General features: G+C 47.0%; 1 protein-coding gene across 1 annotated transcript; it reads left to right on the forward strand.

Annotated features, from left to right (window-relative positions):
- The first annotated feature begins 6,020 nt into the window (after positions 1-6,020).
- Positions 6,021-15,821, forward strand: URAD (ureidoimidazoline (2-oxo-4-hydroxy-4-carboxy-5-) decarboxylase). The gene is made up of 2 exons (XM_024580773.3): positions 6,021-6,259; positions 12,648-15,821. Exons 1-2 carry the CDS (start codon positions 6,085-6,087, stop codon positions 12,992-12,994), a joined length of 522 nt encoding a protein of 173 aa, XP_024436541.1. The 5' UTR covers positions 6,021-6,084; the 3' UTR covers positions 12,995-15,821.

Genomic DNA, 15,821 nt, shown 5'->3' on the forward strand with positions numbered 1-15,821 from the left:
ACCCTAGGACTACTGGTTGTTAGTTAATCCCAGCCACCAGGCCTGACTTCATTATTGCACCCCGCCCCTGGAAAGGCACATTTTCAGCAGAAGTAAAGGAAAGGTAAGTCATATAATTACAAGGAAAAAACAACCCTCTATAAAGATAACTTCAATCCATTTATTTAGCATTTGGTTGTTTCTTGACTAGGGTAACAATTGTGCATGCATTTTTATGTGCATTATTTATTTACCACATTCTTGACATAAACTGAGCAACCCAATGTCAGATTCTTTTATAGAACCTGGTTTTTACCACTCTGTCCCACAGAGTGCATTCCTCTGCACAAGGAATTGGCTTTTGAACAATTTTTTGGATCACCTTCTATGCTCAGTGTTGTCTGAGCCTGGATTGGCTTCCTGGCCTTAAATAAAAAGCCTATTTCCTGGAGATTTTTTGGAGTAAGAAAAACACCCAGGGGCATTTGGCCTGCAGCAGGAAGATATCCTGGGTGACCTCTTATCGAAGTTCCAGTCCTGTTACCCGCCTTCCTTTCTGTCCCGCCTCCCCCACCACTGCCACTTGGTTTGCTTCCTGACCTTCCTTCTCTCACCTTAGTTCTTCATGAAGGACTTTCTCAGTACCAGATTTATCTGAACTCTTCTGCTACTCCCACTATCACTTTTGTCACAAATAAATGGCACGGCAATATTCATGTTTGTTTCCGTCAATGCCACAGTCGCCATCAGCAAAAATAACAACAAAAAGTAAGGGGAGATTTCGCACCCTCCCCAAAAAGCACATCTTTTTAGCTCCTAGAGGTTCAAACTTATATTAAATTTCAAATTATCTTAACAAGGCTGAAAAGGCTTTAATGAATTTTTTGTGGTAAAATACACATAAAATAAAAAGTATCATTTTAACCATTAGGTACATTCACAACCATCCCCACCGTCCATCCCCAGAACTGGTCCATCTTCCCAAAATGAAACTCTGTCCCCACGAGACACTAATTCCCCATCCACCCTTCCCCCAGTCCTGGCACCCATCATTCTACTTTCTGCTTCTACAAAGTAGATTCTTCAGGTACCTCATAGAAGTGGAACATACAGTATTTGCCTTTTAATAACTGGCTTGTGTCACCTAACATAGTGTCTTCAAGGTTTGCTTTGGTGCATTCTTTATATTAGCATTTACTGATAGCACATGTATCCTAGAGCTGTTGCTAAAGGCTTGATATGTATTGTTTCATTTAACAAATTGTGAGGTAGGCCCTTGGAAGTTTAGACACACAGGAAGTACTGAGTGCAGGCCTGGTCCGGACCCCCTGCCTGTCTTCTCTCAGCCACGCTGGCCTCTGGGCTCCTTCCTGAAGCCCTTCATTTTGCTTTGGCTCCATCCTCAGCCAATGAAAGCCTTCTGGTAAGAGCAAGATTATAGGATTTCCAACTTTCAATTTACCTCGAATCATGAATGTATATGGAGGAAAGTGAATTGTCTTTCTGGATCTTATTGAGAAAACACTCCTGCATGGGCTCATTCATGAAAAGTTAACGGCGGGAAATGTTTCGACTGAAAAATGAAATAAAAATTTAACTGTGCCTATTTAAGAATTTTCTGCATATGCTGCTAAAAGTCTCTTAAAAGAAAAATTATAATAAAGTCAACTATAACACATTGAGCAATCAGAACATAAGAACCATATATTGTATTGTTAAACACAAATGATGAGACTACATTTATATATAAATTAACTTATAAAAAACTAGCTTTTTGATATATAATTATTATACCATACAATTTACCTATTTCTAGTATGCAATTCAACAACTTAGCTTTATGCTGGGATGAAAATTGCCTTACCTCTGACCACCTTCCATTATGTTGATTGATTTGGTTGGTGAGAGTCAAACAGGGAAAGGTGAGCCCCAGGGAGCTTCTGTGGCATGGGCTGCCCTATTAGCTCCACGTTAGTAACTTGGGGGTTTTGTCAGTGTTGTTTCTGTACCCATGACTAAACTCCTTAACCTTGGTATCTTAAAGTTTCACGTGTTGTAGGTTATTTGGGGTTCCATTATTATACAGGGTCCAACAAAAATAATGCCCCTATTTATTACAAAACCATAAACATATACTGTAACAGAACAATATCACACTCAAGGACACCATATGACATTTTAGGTGAAATGTTCAAATTAAAACTATAAATTATTACACCCATATCATTACCCTACCAACCACAGTGAAGCAGGCCTTACTTCTGCCGGACCCTGTATTATAGACAGAATGAAATAAAAAGAGGTTAGGGGAGGAGGTTGGGAGGGGTGGGAAAGGTGAAGGGATGAAGAAAACAAACAAACAAATAAGCAGCAACTCATAGACACCGACAGCAGTGTGGCGATCACCAGAGGGAAAGGGGGGGGGCAAGGGGAAGAGGGGAAAGTTGGGGATAAATGGTGAGGGAGGAGACTTGATTTTAGGTAGTGAACACATGTACAGATGATGTGTTACAGAATTGCACACTTGAAACCTGCATAATTTTATTAACTAATGTCACCCCAATAAATTCAATAAAAATGTTTAAAAAATAAAACAAAAGGAGGTTAGCTTTCCGGTCTGTGTCAGAAATGCAGTGAGGCAGCCCTTCCCAGCAGGTGTGTCAGCATTTCTAGGTGTATGAGCCCCAGCATGTTCCCCTTGCAAATGCTGGTGTCTGTCTCCCTCTGCTCTCAGAAGAACTGACAGCTCCCTGGGCTCCAAGCCCCAGGCAGGAGCTCATACATATGAGGGCAAGGAGACCCTTGGTGTACAGAGATAAGAGGAAATGGTAAGGGGGTCAGGCAAATAGGTGGGGGACAAATGCAGTGGAGCCAGGACCCCCTTCTTCCTCCGTTTCTGTTCCATCGTTTTCCCAGTCACCCAGAGCCTAGGAATCAGGCTGGGGAGCTGGGTGGACCGGCCAAAGACAGACCGCACCTTCCCTTCCCCAGGGTGCACTCTGACATTGCGGGCACTGCACAGGTCAGCTCCATAGTGAACCGAGGCTGAGGGGGTGCTGGGGGGAGAAGGGGACAAAGTGGAGACTGGACTGTTGCCTGGGTCTGTGGCAGAACCCCAGGGGCAAGGGAAAGTCCACGTGACTCTGGTGGCAGAATGGGAAAAAGAGAAAATTCTGTGGTTAGTCCAATGGAGAGACTGTAACAGAAAATGTTATATTAGCCAACACCTAGGTAGCGCTATGTAAAGGAGCCAGTTTAAGCAATTTAATGTATTAATTTATTTAACCTTTGCAGAAATCCCGTGAAGCAAATGCTATTATGATCTTCATTTTGCAGACAAAGAAACTGGGGTACAGAAAAGTTCAGTAACTTGCCGGATATCAGCCGGTAGGTGGCAGAGCAGGTCAGAACCCGAAAGCAGCATGCACTCCGCAGGACCCTGTGTGCTCTTACGTAGACACGGGCTGCGACTTGTAAGCGTTACTCTTACATAGCTTCCTTCGTGCTGAAGACAAGATCAGTAGTGGTGGTACGTCGGGCACCAGATCTCCTTTGAAAAGCAAATTTCATCAGTTTCTTTTCAAGGGACGAGGTCCATCCTTCAGTCATAACCTTGGCCCAGGTAGTCAGGACAAGACCTGGGCTGGGACACGTCGACAGAGTTAGGATAAAATCTGTAGCTGTGATTGGTTGTCCCAGGCACTACTGTCTCTCACAGACCACAGGGGCAAAAGCGACTGTTTCCTTTTTTCTTTTTTCTCCCAGAAAATAAAATTTTTTATTAACCCACAAGTGCAAATAACACAGAAGAGGAGGTAATATAACAAAAAGATTTCAATAAATATTTAGAGGGCAGAAAGTGGATGGTATAACTGGTTTCCTTGGGTGAAGTAACAACCCGGGTGTCTTCAGGTGAACTGTGAAGTGAGGAGGCACTCTGCCCCAAAGTCTTTGAAAGGTTTAACTTTGGAAGCACCAAACAAGTGGGGTAGACAAGGACTCAAAGGGCATATAGTTGGAAGACTGTGCACAGAACAGTTGGAATATCCCATGCCTTGAATTTTTTGAAATAGTTTAAGAAGAGGTGTTATTCCTTCTCAGAATGTTTGGTAAAATTCACCTGTGAAGCCACAGATTTGGGCTTTTGTTTGGGAGTTTTTTTAATTACTGCTTCAATTTTACTAGCTGTAATTTGTCTTTCACATTCTCTCCTCTTTCCTGATTTAGTTTGGGAAGACTGCATGTTTCTAGGAATTTATTCATTACGTCCAGGTTGTCCAATTTGTTGGCATATAGTTGTTCGTAATATGTTCTTACAATCCTTTGCGTTTCTTTGGTGTCAGTTGTTATTTCTCCTCTTTCATTTCTGATTTTATTTATTTGGGTTCTTTCCCTTTTCTTCTTGATGGGTTTGGTTAAAGATTTATCAATCTTGTTTATCTTTTCACAGAACCAGCACTTGGATTCACTGATGTTTTGTGTCATTTTTTAGACTCTGTTTCATTTATTTCTGTTCTGATCTATATTATTTCCTTCCTTCTACTCACTTTGGGCTGTTTGTTATTTTTTAAGTTCCTTTAAGTGTAAAGTTAGATTATTTATTTCAGCTCTTTCTTGTTTCTTGAGGTAGGCCTGTAATGCTACGAATTTCCCTCTTAGGACTGCTTTCCGTGTGTCCCAGAGATCTTGGGTTGTTGTGTTCCCATTTTCATTTATTTCAAGGTATCTTTGGACTTCCTCTTTGGTTTCATTGTTGACCCATTCATTTTAATAACATGTTATGTAGTTTCCACGTCTTTGCGCATTTTTCAGTGTTCTTCTTATGATTGATTTTGAGTTTCATAACATTGTGGTCAGAGAAGATACCTGATATGCTTTCAAACTTCTTAAATTTATTGAGACTTGTTTTGTATCCTAACATGTGGTCTATCCTAAAAAAATTCCATATACACTTGAAAAGTATATATATTCTTCTGCTTTGTGGTGAAATGCTCTGTAGTTAGGGAAATGCAAGTTGGTGCAGCCACGCACAGTCCTGGTATTCCCCTTCCTCTTTGGCAAAGAAATTGGGTGTAAGGATCTTCTCTCTGCATCCTACTCAGACTCACTTCCTCAGAGCTCCAGAGCTGGGGTGACAGCTTGAAGGATACCAGTGGCATACTGGGAGAGGCTAAAGTGTCCGGAATCAGGGAGAGGGGAGGCCATTGTCCCTTTTCTGGGCCCTTCCCCCACAGAGCCGCAGAGCCACAAAGCCAGCAGGCTGGTGCAATATATCACAACTGTTTTCTTAATGTTAACACAATTGCTCTCTCTCTGAATTTGATTCAGACGTAAGCCAATGTGTAGCTAGTACAACTTTCAGAAATATGTTGCGTTTTGGGTTCTAAAGGGAAATTGCAATATCTTTATTTTTAAATTCTGACCCCTGCTTTTCTTAGACTTTATCATCCACAGTGTTTTTTGGGGGGGTTATCTGTGAATAATATGAGGGTGACAATTAATCTATGTGGTCATTTGATCAACTAATTCAGCCCACAGATTATTGCCAGCCCACCATGGGCACTGTTCTAGGTCCCCTGTTTAATGAGCATTTACTAAGTACCTATTGTGTGAATATTTGTGATACAGGGAAAGAGTAAAACATACTACCTGCCCTCCACAGCAGCAACAATAGGTGGGCAATCAAATTCCAAGTGGGTTGACTTGTGACCTATCTTTGAAGTACTCAGGGAAAACTTACCTTGGATATGTTGACATTAAAACTTACCTTGGATATGTTGACATATGTTTGGTGTCAATGTTATTGACACCAAAACTGTATGTGGCTTAAAGGCTGAGAGTGAAATATGGCCCCCGTGGCTTTGATGGTGGAAACAGTTTGACTGAAAATGTTTACCACACAGAGGTTGTCACTCCCTGGATTAGAATCCTAAGCCTGTGTTTGCTCATTACACAAGTCCTCGGATCTGCTTCTCCTGAGGCATTTAAAACATGCCAGCCTGGTGTTGCATAAAAAACAAGCTGTGCATTCAGCAAATATAACCTGGTGAGCAGAGTCCCTGCCACTCAGCAAGAGGGGAGCCGACGTCCCACTGCCTGCAAGCAATGGACATGGAGAAGGTCAACTCCATGGACTTTAGAGAATTTGTGGATGTGTTTGGGAATGTCATTGAGAGATGTCCTCTGATAGCAGCTGCTGTTTGGTCCCAGAGCCCGTTCTCTGACCGGGAAGAGTTAGAGAGGCACTTTTCTGCCTTTATTGATGCTCTGCCACAGTCAGGTAAGACGTCAGTATTATACTCTGAGATTCTCCACAAATGAGTTTCAGATATTCTTACTGAAACAGGTTTAGTTCCTTTAGATAGTTATAATTGCTATATTTGTTTAGCTATTTTTATTGTAAGGGTCACTAAGTTTCCTCAAAATTAGTAAATGGAAGTCCAGCACTTGCAAGGTGTTAAGCCAAAAGTTAGGTGAAAGAACGCAGATTGGCTCAGGTAAAGTGGCTGTTAAATGTTAAAGCTGTGAGGTATGAGGAAAGAGAATGGGGCCTCACTGGGGCTCAGAGGCCAAAGGTCAAACCGAAGGCCTACCTGTTTCGGCTGAGTGTGTTCACTTTGGGAGTGTCCTGTATTCAGGAGAGAAGACTGCTTGCTCCCTATCAGAATATCTCAGGAGCCCAGGGGAAAGAGCACGTGGCTGACATTTTTACCAAAAAGAGCCAGTTTGGACTGGACTGCTGAGGAAAGTAAATACATTCAGATCAGCTTCTCCCAGAGGGGAGTGAAGAAGAAAAGACAAAAATCTGAATAAATTCCTCTGGAGAGAGGGAAAGAAGTTGTTGATATCCTCTGGGTAGAGAGAGAAAAGGAGGCACTGCTGGGTGTGGGGTGGAGGTTTAGGCAAGCCCCAAGTGACTCAGCCTCACAGGGATTTAGAAGCCAAAGAGATTGTCTAGCTAACTCTTCAGAGACACCTGGATGGAACTGAAGGGACAGGCAGGGGGTGGGGGCAAGTGCTGCCTTCACAGAGGGGCCTTCCACAGCGATCTGGGTGGGGAGGGAGAACTGACCCTCTCCTTGCTTCCATGAGGCTGGCAAACAGTCTCACCCATCCACCCAGGCCTTTGACATCTGGGTTGGTTTCCCATTGCCAGATGAACATCTCACAAGTAAGCAGCTCATTTTAATTCATTTTAGGCACCTCTAGGAAGAGCGGAGGACAGTGTTAGAAAACCAGACTGACAGAAATGTTGGGGCCATGTTGGCACCCATTTCTCAGAGCCTCTCCAAAACTGAGCTTTCCCCTCCACCACGGTGCTCAGGCATTAGGGGAGCTGACGGACCACAGAGCCTTCTGACTGATGACCCACAGGCACAGTCAGCTTGCAGAGCAAGCTGGGAAGAGCAAGAGGCCCCAGGAGCCCAGGTTCAAAATGCCTGGTGGGTAATGGAGGAGGCCAAATGAGAATCTCCTAAGCCAGAGGGGAAATGACTTTTGAAGTGTATGAATGCTTTATGAATGACATTTATGTTCTATCAGAAAAAGAAAAAAAAAGGAGGAAAAGAAAAAAAAAGGAGGAAAATCCTATTATCTGTCTCAATACCCAAAGTGAAGGCAGGGCCGGGAAGGAATGTGTTGAGAAAGAAAGCTGCGACAGCATAATCAACTTCAGTCTGGTATTCATTGCTTTATCAGTTATTCAGCATTTATTTGGAGTTTGTTCTGTTCCAGGAGCTTAGATAATGAAATAAAAATTTTCCCATATCTGTCTTCTTTCCTACCAGCAGTTACTCCAACCAGTTGGTCTAGAAGCTCTAGTTAAGGTTAGTTAAGTTCTAGTTAAGGGACTGCTCTGCTGGTGGAGCCTGCTTCTCAGCCCGATGCCTCCTCCATAGTTGCCTTAGGCAGGCAGCTGGAAGCAGAGCCTCCTGCTGCCTGGGTGGTGGCTCCATATCTAATCACCTTAAGGATCCCAGATAGGTGATGTTAGCAAAGTAATAATAATAGCAATAGTTAAAATATATTCAACCCTTACTATCTGTGTTTCAGGCACTTTCCCAAGCACTTAGTATTTGTTAACTCATTTGAACGTCATACTAATTCTATAAAACAAGTGTTATCATTATTATGCCCATTTTACAGCAGTGAAAACTGAAGCAGGAGACATGAAGTAACATGATCAAGGACACAGGGCTAGAAAGGGGCAGGGCTGGAACTCAAGCCCTGATGGTCCACCCAGCAGCCTATGAAGGATTTTTCCAGAGAATCAGAAGCAAAGTCTAGAAACAATTTCTAGGGGTTGTATTCATTTGTTTACTAATTTCTTTAACTAACATGAATGCTTAATGCCACAGACCTCATTTTGGTTGCTTAAACAGTCAAATAAAATGGCATTTCCTGCACAGTCTAGCCTTATTCCTTGAATAGCCAGGAACAAACTGGGGGTAATAGTCTTTGTGTCCTAAAACTAAAAGCGACTTTGAGGAGATGTGCAGGATATGGTGATTTACCTCATCAAATGTTTGTTTTGAATAATCTAAGAAAATACTCTACCATTAACAGAAAACTGAAGATCCTGTTTTTACAGTAAACCAAGGTTGACAATCCATTGATAATCCATTTAGATTATGCTGTGATGACTATTAGCCAGTAGATGGCAGTCCAGGATTAATATTTAGTTCCAGAAATAATTGGCAAGGTATCCTTTGAAGCCAACCCCCTGATTTCCAGGAAAGGGGAACGGCAATAGGAAAAGAAGAATGGTGAAGCACACATGGCCAATAATGAATTCATTCAGCACTGGTTTGTGTTAAAAATCAAAAAGCAAAAAAGCTGTTAATCGTGCATCTCTTTGTGGCATCTCACAGTTGCAATAATGGCATAATTCATTATTTAATACTCATTTCAAAACAGAGTTGTTGGATTAATGAAGTTAGGTACTAACAAATCCCTTGAATGCAGGCTATAAGGTAGAAGAGGCTATTAAAATGTGTTCAATCAAAGAATGCTAAATTCCTTCCCAAGAGTGATGTGTTGGTTAACAAATACGTATCGAGTGCCCACTAGCCCCAGGAATTGTCCCAGGCACTGGGGTTTGTAGCAGTGACCGAGATAAGTCCTTGCCTTCAATGAGTTTACATTCCAGTGAAGAGAGACAGAATTAGCATAAATAAATAATTTCAGGTTCTAGAAACTATTAGAATAAAATATATACTATTATAGAAAATACATAAGACAAGAGGTCTTCCTTAGAAAATGATATTAGAGTGTAAAACCAAAGGATGAGAAGGAAGCAGTCAAAGATCTAGGAGGAGGCCACTTTAAGAAAAGGAGCCTGAGACTTCTGTCATTTGGGGGCACAGAAAGACCAAGACGCTTGGAGAGTAGTGAGACATGGGGAAATATGAGGAAAGAAAGGTCAGCTAGCAGGGCTACTGTGGTAGTAAAAGTGAGAGGTCTTTTGGACAAGGATTGAAGCAGGTGAGATATGGCTGGATTCTCAAAACAGATTTTAGAGTTAGAGCCAACAGGTGTTTGACATTTGTTGGCGGAAGCCAGGTCAAAAACTAAGAGAAATTAAGGATAACTCCTAAATTTTTAGTCTGAGCAACTGGATGGGTGGTGGCACTGTTTTCTACAATGAGGAAACCTTAAGAATCCAGAGGAGAGGGTGGAGAATGGGAGTTTGTTAAGTCTGAGATGCTTGGTATTCACCTGGATGAAAATATAGCAGGTTCGGGGGGGGGCATAAAAAAGGCACTCAGTGAAAAGCTGAGGGCTAGAATAGATCTGAGTGTCTGTCAAAGACTTTATGGCCTGTCAAGTGATGGGACTAGATGAGAACACATAGGGCATCAGTGTGAATACAGAAGGGAGGAGATGTGGGTCCCTGGCACTTCAACAGTAGTAATCTGGCCGAGCAAGAACCATTGGTGAACGTAGGCAAATGATGGTAATCTTTAAAGAGGGGAAGAGGGCCAACCCTGTGACATGCTCCCAAAGAGGTTGTGAGAGAAGAGGACAGAGCCCTGGTCATGGGCTTGGGCAAAATGTCCATCACCTGTGCCCTTGATGAATGCAGACTCATTGATGGGTGGTGCTGAAAGCTTAGTAGAGTGAACCTGGAATGGGAAGTGAAGAAGTGGAGATCCTGCGTAGACACTAGCTCCTTTGAGTTGCTGTACAAAGGAGCAGAGACACAGGGAGAAGCTAGAGGACAAGAGGAACTCAAGGGAGGGATTTGATTTTGTTTATGGGATGAGTGATTCTATGGCATGTTTGTGTATCGATGATGAGTTGAAGGAAGAGAAATTGATGTTTGAAATTGCAGTCTTTGAGATGAAAAGAGAGACTGGTTTCAAGAACACCAGTGGAGAGGTTAGTCTTGGACAGAGAGACTAGATGATCTATTGTACCAGGAAGGAGCACACACTACTTGGCACAGATGTAGGGACACAAGTGGACTGGAACAGGTTTTTAATCCAACTGCCTGCTCTTCCGTGGCCACTATTGCCTGCCCTGTCTTCTCCTATTGGAACGAAGAGTCTCAGCTCTATGCCAGGAATTCTTCCGATGCAAAGATACATGTCTGATGGCTGCAGCAAACAATACATATCCGCATCTCTACACATGGCATGTCAGTGGCACAGGGAGTGAGTGGCAAAAGAACAGGCAGCATTGAAATGGCCCTCAGAACCAAGGGACATTCAAGTGTCTGGTTAGAAGTTTGGCATTCCATGTGGAAGGATCTGCAGGACTGAAGGCAGGGAGGTGGGAAGTGCCTGCCTCTCTGGAGTTTGAGGCCAGGGCTGGAAGTGCTTCCAAGGGTGCAGCGTTGGGGGGTGGGGGGGAACTGAAGCTTTGCCGCAGGCCAGGGGGACTGGATTAGGGCTATCCTGGGCAGTACTCAGGATTCAGTGGCTTGAGGCAATAAAGACAGAGGACAGGATTCCTCATCAGGTTCTATTTCTTGCAGCTGAGGTTTGTGTGCATGTATGTTCCAGTTTATTTTTTAGTCTCTTCTCTGTGCTCTGCCCCTTTCTCATCCTCCTTTCTCTCCTCCTGCAGACAGTGGGAAACACAGGCTCAGTCCTAGGCAAACATTAACCCCAGGCAATGTTTTCAAGAAAGGGGACAAACCCAGGGGAATTAGAAGCAAGGTGCAAAGGCAAGAAGAAAGGAGGCAGGTGGGGCCCATGTAGGACGGTGAAGCGGTAAGGGGACAGGCCCTGCCCCTATACCGGGGTCTCCTGCCAGTAACTACTGTCCTGAAGCCAGAGCTGGGCCTCTGGAGAGTTAAGAAATAGGGGGAAGGGAAGCCAAGAGACCAGGAGTCCTAAGAGAGGACTGGGGCTGTTCCCCCTCCACCCTCCCCTCTTCCCTAGAGGCTGCTTTGAAAATCTGAATATGCAAGGATGGGGCACGGAGTGGATACAGACAGGTGGGGACCTGCAGAGCCGCCCAGGACTCGAAGTTTACCCTATCCCGGACTAGTAGTCTGAGGGTCCCAGGGCTGAGGGGGTGCAGAGCAGAAACGGGTTCAGTGGTCTCGTGGCACAGCCAGCTCTGACTCAGGGATATGGGGAGGGGTGCCTCCAGGCACCAATTTTAACATCTACATTTTCTCACCACCTGGACAGGGCTGGATGCAGGAAAAGAAAAAGAACCATCTCCTCTTTGCAGGGCCCAAGGGACAAGGCTCACGAGAGGGGTTCTAAAACCATGGTGACACAGACATGGAATTATTGGCGACAACGGGTTTCGTTTTAAACTGCCCTTAACCTTGTACAGGCAGCCAGTGCCCCGAAAGATGCCCAGGATTTGGAGTCCAGAGTCCAGGTGCCATCAGTCTCTGGCTAGGTCACCTTGGAGAGGTCACCCAGCCTTTTCTGAGCCTCCACTGAGTCCTCTCTTCAATGCAGGTGGTCCCCCCTCAGTTCTCCCCACTGCTCAGGACTCTGCTCCATGAGTTGGATGGAACGATCACAATCATCTTTTCCTAAAAGGAGGAAAGCCACTTTCATTCAAAGGGCTGCGGAATTCTGGCGGGACTTTTTTTTTTTTCCAGTTAATCATCTGCAGGGCTTTTTGGAGGCCCGATTCCAGAACGGCCACAAAGTCCTGGGCATTTTGCCACGCCCCATGGATGTTACCCCCGTGGACCCTCCCCGTCCTTCTCCTTCGGCACAGAACGAACCCCATTCCTGGGCCTTTGCAGGAAGTCCTCAGGCCTCTGTCCGTCCCTCTTCGACATCAAAGCCCCCCTGAGAGCAAAGGACTTTGAAAAGACACAAAATGCTCGGGCTCCTTATCGCGTCCCTGCTCCCTCCCGAGCAAGTCGTAAATTCCGAGTCTCAACAGCCTCACCCCCTCCACTCTCCGTGTTCTTGCCCCAAGGTCTCAAAGGACACATTTGTCACTTCCCGCCCCGCCCCTGGGTCCTGGCGGAGGCCGAAAGAAGCGGAGGCGGAGGGGCGCAAAGGTCCAGACTTGTATGGGGGGTGAGTGCAATGGAAGCCCCTGTTCCCCCAGGACACTCCGTTTTGTCCCTCCTCATCTCCCGGGGGGCCTTGGTTCCCACCCTAAGCCTCCTGGGGCGGGGCAGGCGGTAGTCCCTTCCACCCCGTCAGCGCTGGGTAACCGGCTCCCCTGGTGTGTCTCCACAGGCCAGGAGGGCATCCTGCGCTGCTACCCGGACCTGGCGGGCCGCGAACAGCATCGGGGCACGCTGACTGCCGAGTCACAGCGGGAGCACAGCGTTGCGGGCCTGATGAGCTTGGGCACAGATGAGCAGCTAAGGCTGGCCGAGCTCAACACGCAGTACCGTGCGCGCTTCGGCTTCCCCTTCGTGCTCGCTGCGCGCCTCAGCGACCGGGAGGCGGTGTTCCAGGAGCTACAGCGCCGGCTGCACTGCTCGTCTGAGCTGGAGCTGCGCACAGCCTTGGGCGAGGTGAAGAAGATCGGCCGCCTGCGGCTTGCTGACCTCTTCCGCGTCGACCCTGTGGGACTGTAGCCGCTGCGCTCCCGGGCCCAGGACGCGAGGAGACTGCGACCCTGCACGGTGCACCCTGGGCGGGAGGCTGGCACTGTCCCGGCCCTGGGTCCACAAGCGCACACAAAGGAGGGGAGGATTGAGGCAATCATACGAATAATTAGCCCTTTCTATTCGCCGCCCACACCCGCACGCTTTGCCAAATATCTATGTAGTTTCGTGTTTTGCCCCATTTATCCAGCTCACTGCTTCAATTCTTCACTCCCTTTGCGGACCGTGGACACCACCAGCTTTCCAAACTGGTGGTGTCCAAAGCACTTATCCAGCTCTGGCTAAGCTGGAGCTGCCAAGCAAAACGGATGGAAAATTAATCTTTTATTCCATAGGGGATTGCCCGTTTGTTTTTTTTCTCCTCTCGCCTTATCTGCTGCACCAACATTTACGTGTGAGCGACAGCTTTCTCACTCTGGGGCAGGGAGAGGAGCCCGTGCAAGGGAAGCAAGCTCGGGTCTCTGTCTGCAGCGCAGGTGCCGCGCACAGGTCACCAAGTGTGGGAAAGATGGGTAGGAGAGAGCACCGCGGTGGGCCACAGCTGGGAAGGTGCCCCTTGGGACAGGTCTCTTCGGGAGGTGGGCTCGCCGGAACTTCAGGCTGCCCAGGAAACCCATTAGTCATTTTTTAAATTAACAATAAGAATTACCAATTTAATAATCCTCATTGAGCAGTGCTGGATATTACGGGATGACGATGGGGCGCCAGAGCACTGATACAGTGGGTAATGGAAGAAAAGCATTGCCCAAAGAAATCTTTTTGGCCAGAGTAGGTCCACTCGGCAGAGTGTGGCATCCCTGGGGCTCCAGGGCCTCAGACGACTGGGCAGCTCCCTGCACTGCTGGCCAGAGTGTCCACTCACATGGGAGGAGCCCATCTCTCTCTCCCTCCCCACTCTGCCACACACACTGGAAGATTTCACAGACCCCAACGGCTACTACTTAGGTTTCTGTTGGCAGAGGAGAATCTAGTCATGTGTATCCTCCCCATCACAACGGTGGTAGAAGTGAAGGCAGAGTCGGCCCTTTTATAGACAAGAACCTCCATTAGTGACCAACCAGTCTGGGTTAGCAGGAGCAACAGCAACAAGAATACCTTCTTTTCCATACAAAGTGGTCTGGCTGCTGTGGCCACACCCTTGTTTGGGGCTGAATTCAACAGAAAGAAGCCACTCTGGGAACACTGGAATTTTAATCAAGTAACCTCACTCTCCCTTCCCATCTTACAGGTGTTTCCGTTAGTGGTGAGGGTGAAGGCATAAGTGGGAGGACTAGGGGAGTGAGCTGTGGTCACTAGCATCTTTGTAGCTGGGGTCTGTGCCAGACGCCTTCTCTGGGCTAGGAAGGTCAGGTGCAAACCACAGAGGGAACTCAATGACTCGGTTTCTGTGCTGTAGGTCCCAGAGACAATAGTGGAGCCCCTGGGCCTAGGGCTAGACGCCTGTCTGTCTCTGGCCAGGGTACCTTGGAGGTTTTCCTGACATACCATACACAAGAAACCTGCTGCTTGGTCCAGCAGACAAGTGCCACAGGCTGGCCCTGACACTCAGAATCATGCAGCAGATGCAAGGCACCCTGTCAAACCCTGGCGGAGTACAGCTCTTGGACAGATGGGCCCCCGAATGCAGAGCGCGGGCTCCTTCTGTAAACGTGCTCACTCTAAGATAGGCAGGCCTTCCAGCGCTGTTTTTAGAAGGACTGTAGAAGTGATCTAGACCTCTCAGGAATGACCTGGTGTCTCGATTTCACAGCTACATTTCAGCGGTTCAAAGCCTGTCGGGAAAACTGTTTATTTCTGCAGGAACGGGTACGTGTGGGGAAAGACGCTGGATCCGCCCCTTCAAGGGAGCTGGGGGTGTGGGGGAGGGAGAGCCGGCTGCGCCGTGCCTCTTTCAAAGAAGCTTGAGCCTTAGCTGCGGGAGGGCGATCGCAGGACTGGACTCCGGGCTGGGAAGTGTCTTGGCCAAAGCCGCTGGTGGCTCCTACTTTCTTCTCGGGTAGGAGCAGAGGCAGAGGCCTTTCCTCGCGCGGGCAGGTCGCCTGTACGTGCCGGGGTCTGGCAGTGCAGTTTTCTCCAGCCACAGTTTGGCTCAAACAGTGGCGCGCCCGGGCCTCTGCAGCCTCCGTCTGGCGGAGAAGTTTTCTTGGTTCCACGCTCCGGTGCGTAGGATGCGGGAGACAAACCCGACAGCAGGGACCGCGGCGAGAACCTGGACCCCTGCCTGCGCCCCACCAAGGCGGTTTGGGTGACCAGAGCGCACCCAGCGCGTGTCGGGGCCATAGAAGTAGTTGGTGCAGGTGCCAGGGTGAACAATAACACTTTACTTACCAATTCGTTACAAAAGCGCAACGGCAACGCAGAGGCCGAGGAATTGAACTCAGGATCCGAAAGCCTTCAGCCCCTACAGGCACACGCCCTTCTGAGGAGGCGTTGCTTTGTTCATTTTCACGTCCCCTTAAAATGTTCAAGCCCAGCCCAGCTGTCCCCTGAATGAACGGGCCCGACAGCTCCCGTTACGAATTCAGGGGCCCAGCAGAGCTTGGCTTTCACCTATGGAACCGGAACCTGAATGGGAGCTTCCCTCATTTCCCCAGTGAGGGAGGCTTTTCGGTCTGTGTCCAAACGCTCTCCACGGACACTGGCGTGGGAGAAGGGAAGCCGGGGAAGGGAAAGCCAGCACAATTTCTTTGCAAAACTCGTACTCATTTGACTCTGGACACATTTCCAGAGAACAGACACATGATATGGGTTTTCATTAAAAAATAAAGATCTCTTCTCGGAAAGTATTGACTGTGGG

This window comes from Desmodus rotundus, chromosome 3, assembly GCF_022682495.2.
Source record: "Desmodus rotundus isolate HL8 chromosome 3, HLdesRot8A.1, whole genome shotgun sequence".
In the NCBI taxonomy this organism is placed as follows: Eukaryota; Metazoa; Chordata; class Mammalia; order Chiroptera; family Phyllostomidae; genus Desmodus; species Desmodus rotundus.

Bases quoted from the DNA above. Each gene is read 5' to 3' on its own strand.
- URAD (XM_024580773.3), top strand. From the start codon at position 6,085: ATGGACATGGAGAAGGTCAACTCCATGGACTTTAGAGAATTTGTGGAT. The intron at 6,260-12,647 runs GTAAGACGTCAG...GTGTCTCCACAG, and splicing joins TGATGCTCTGCCACAGTCAG to GCCAGGAGGGCATCCTGCGC.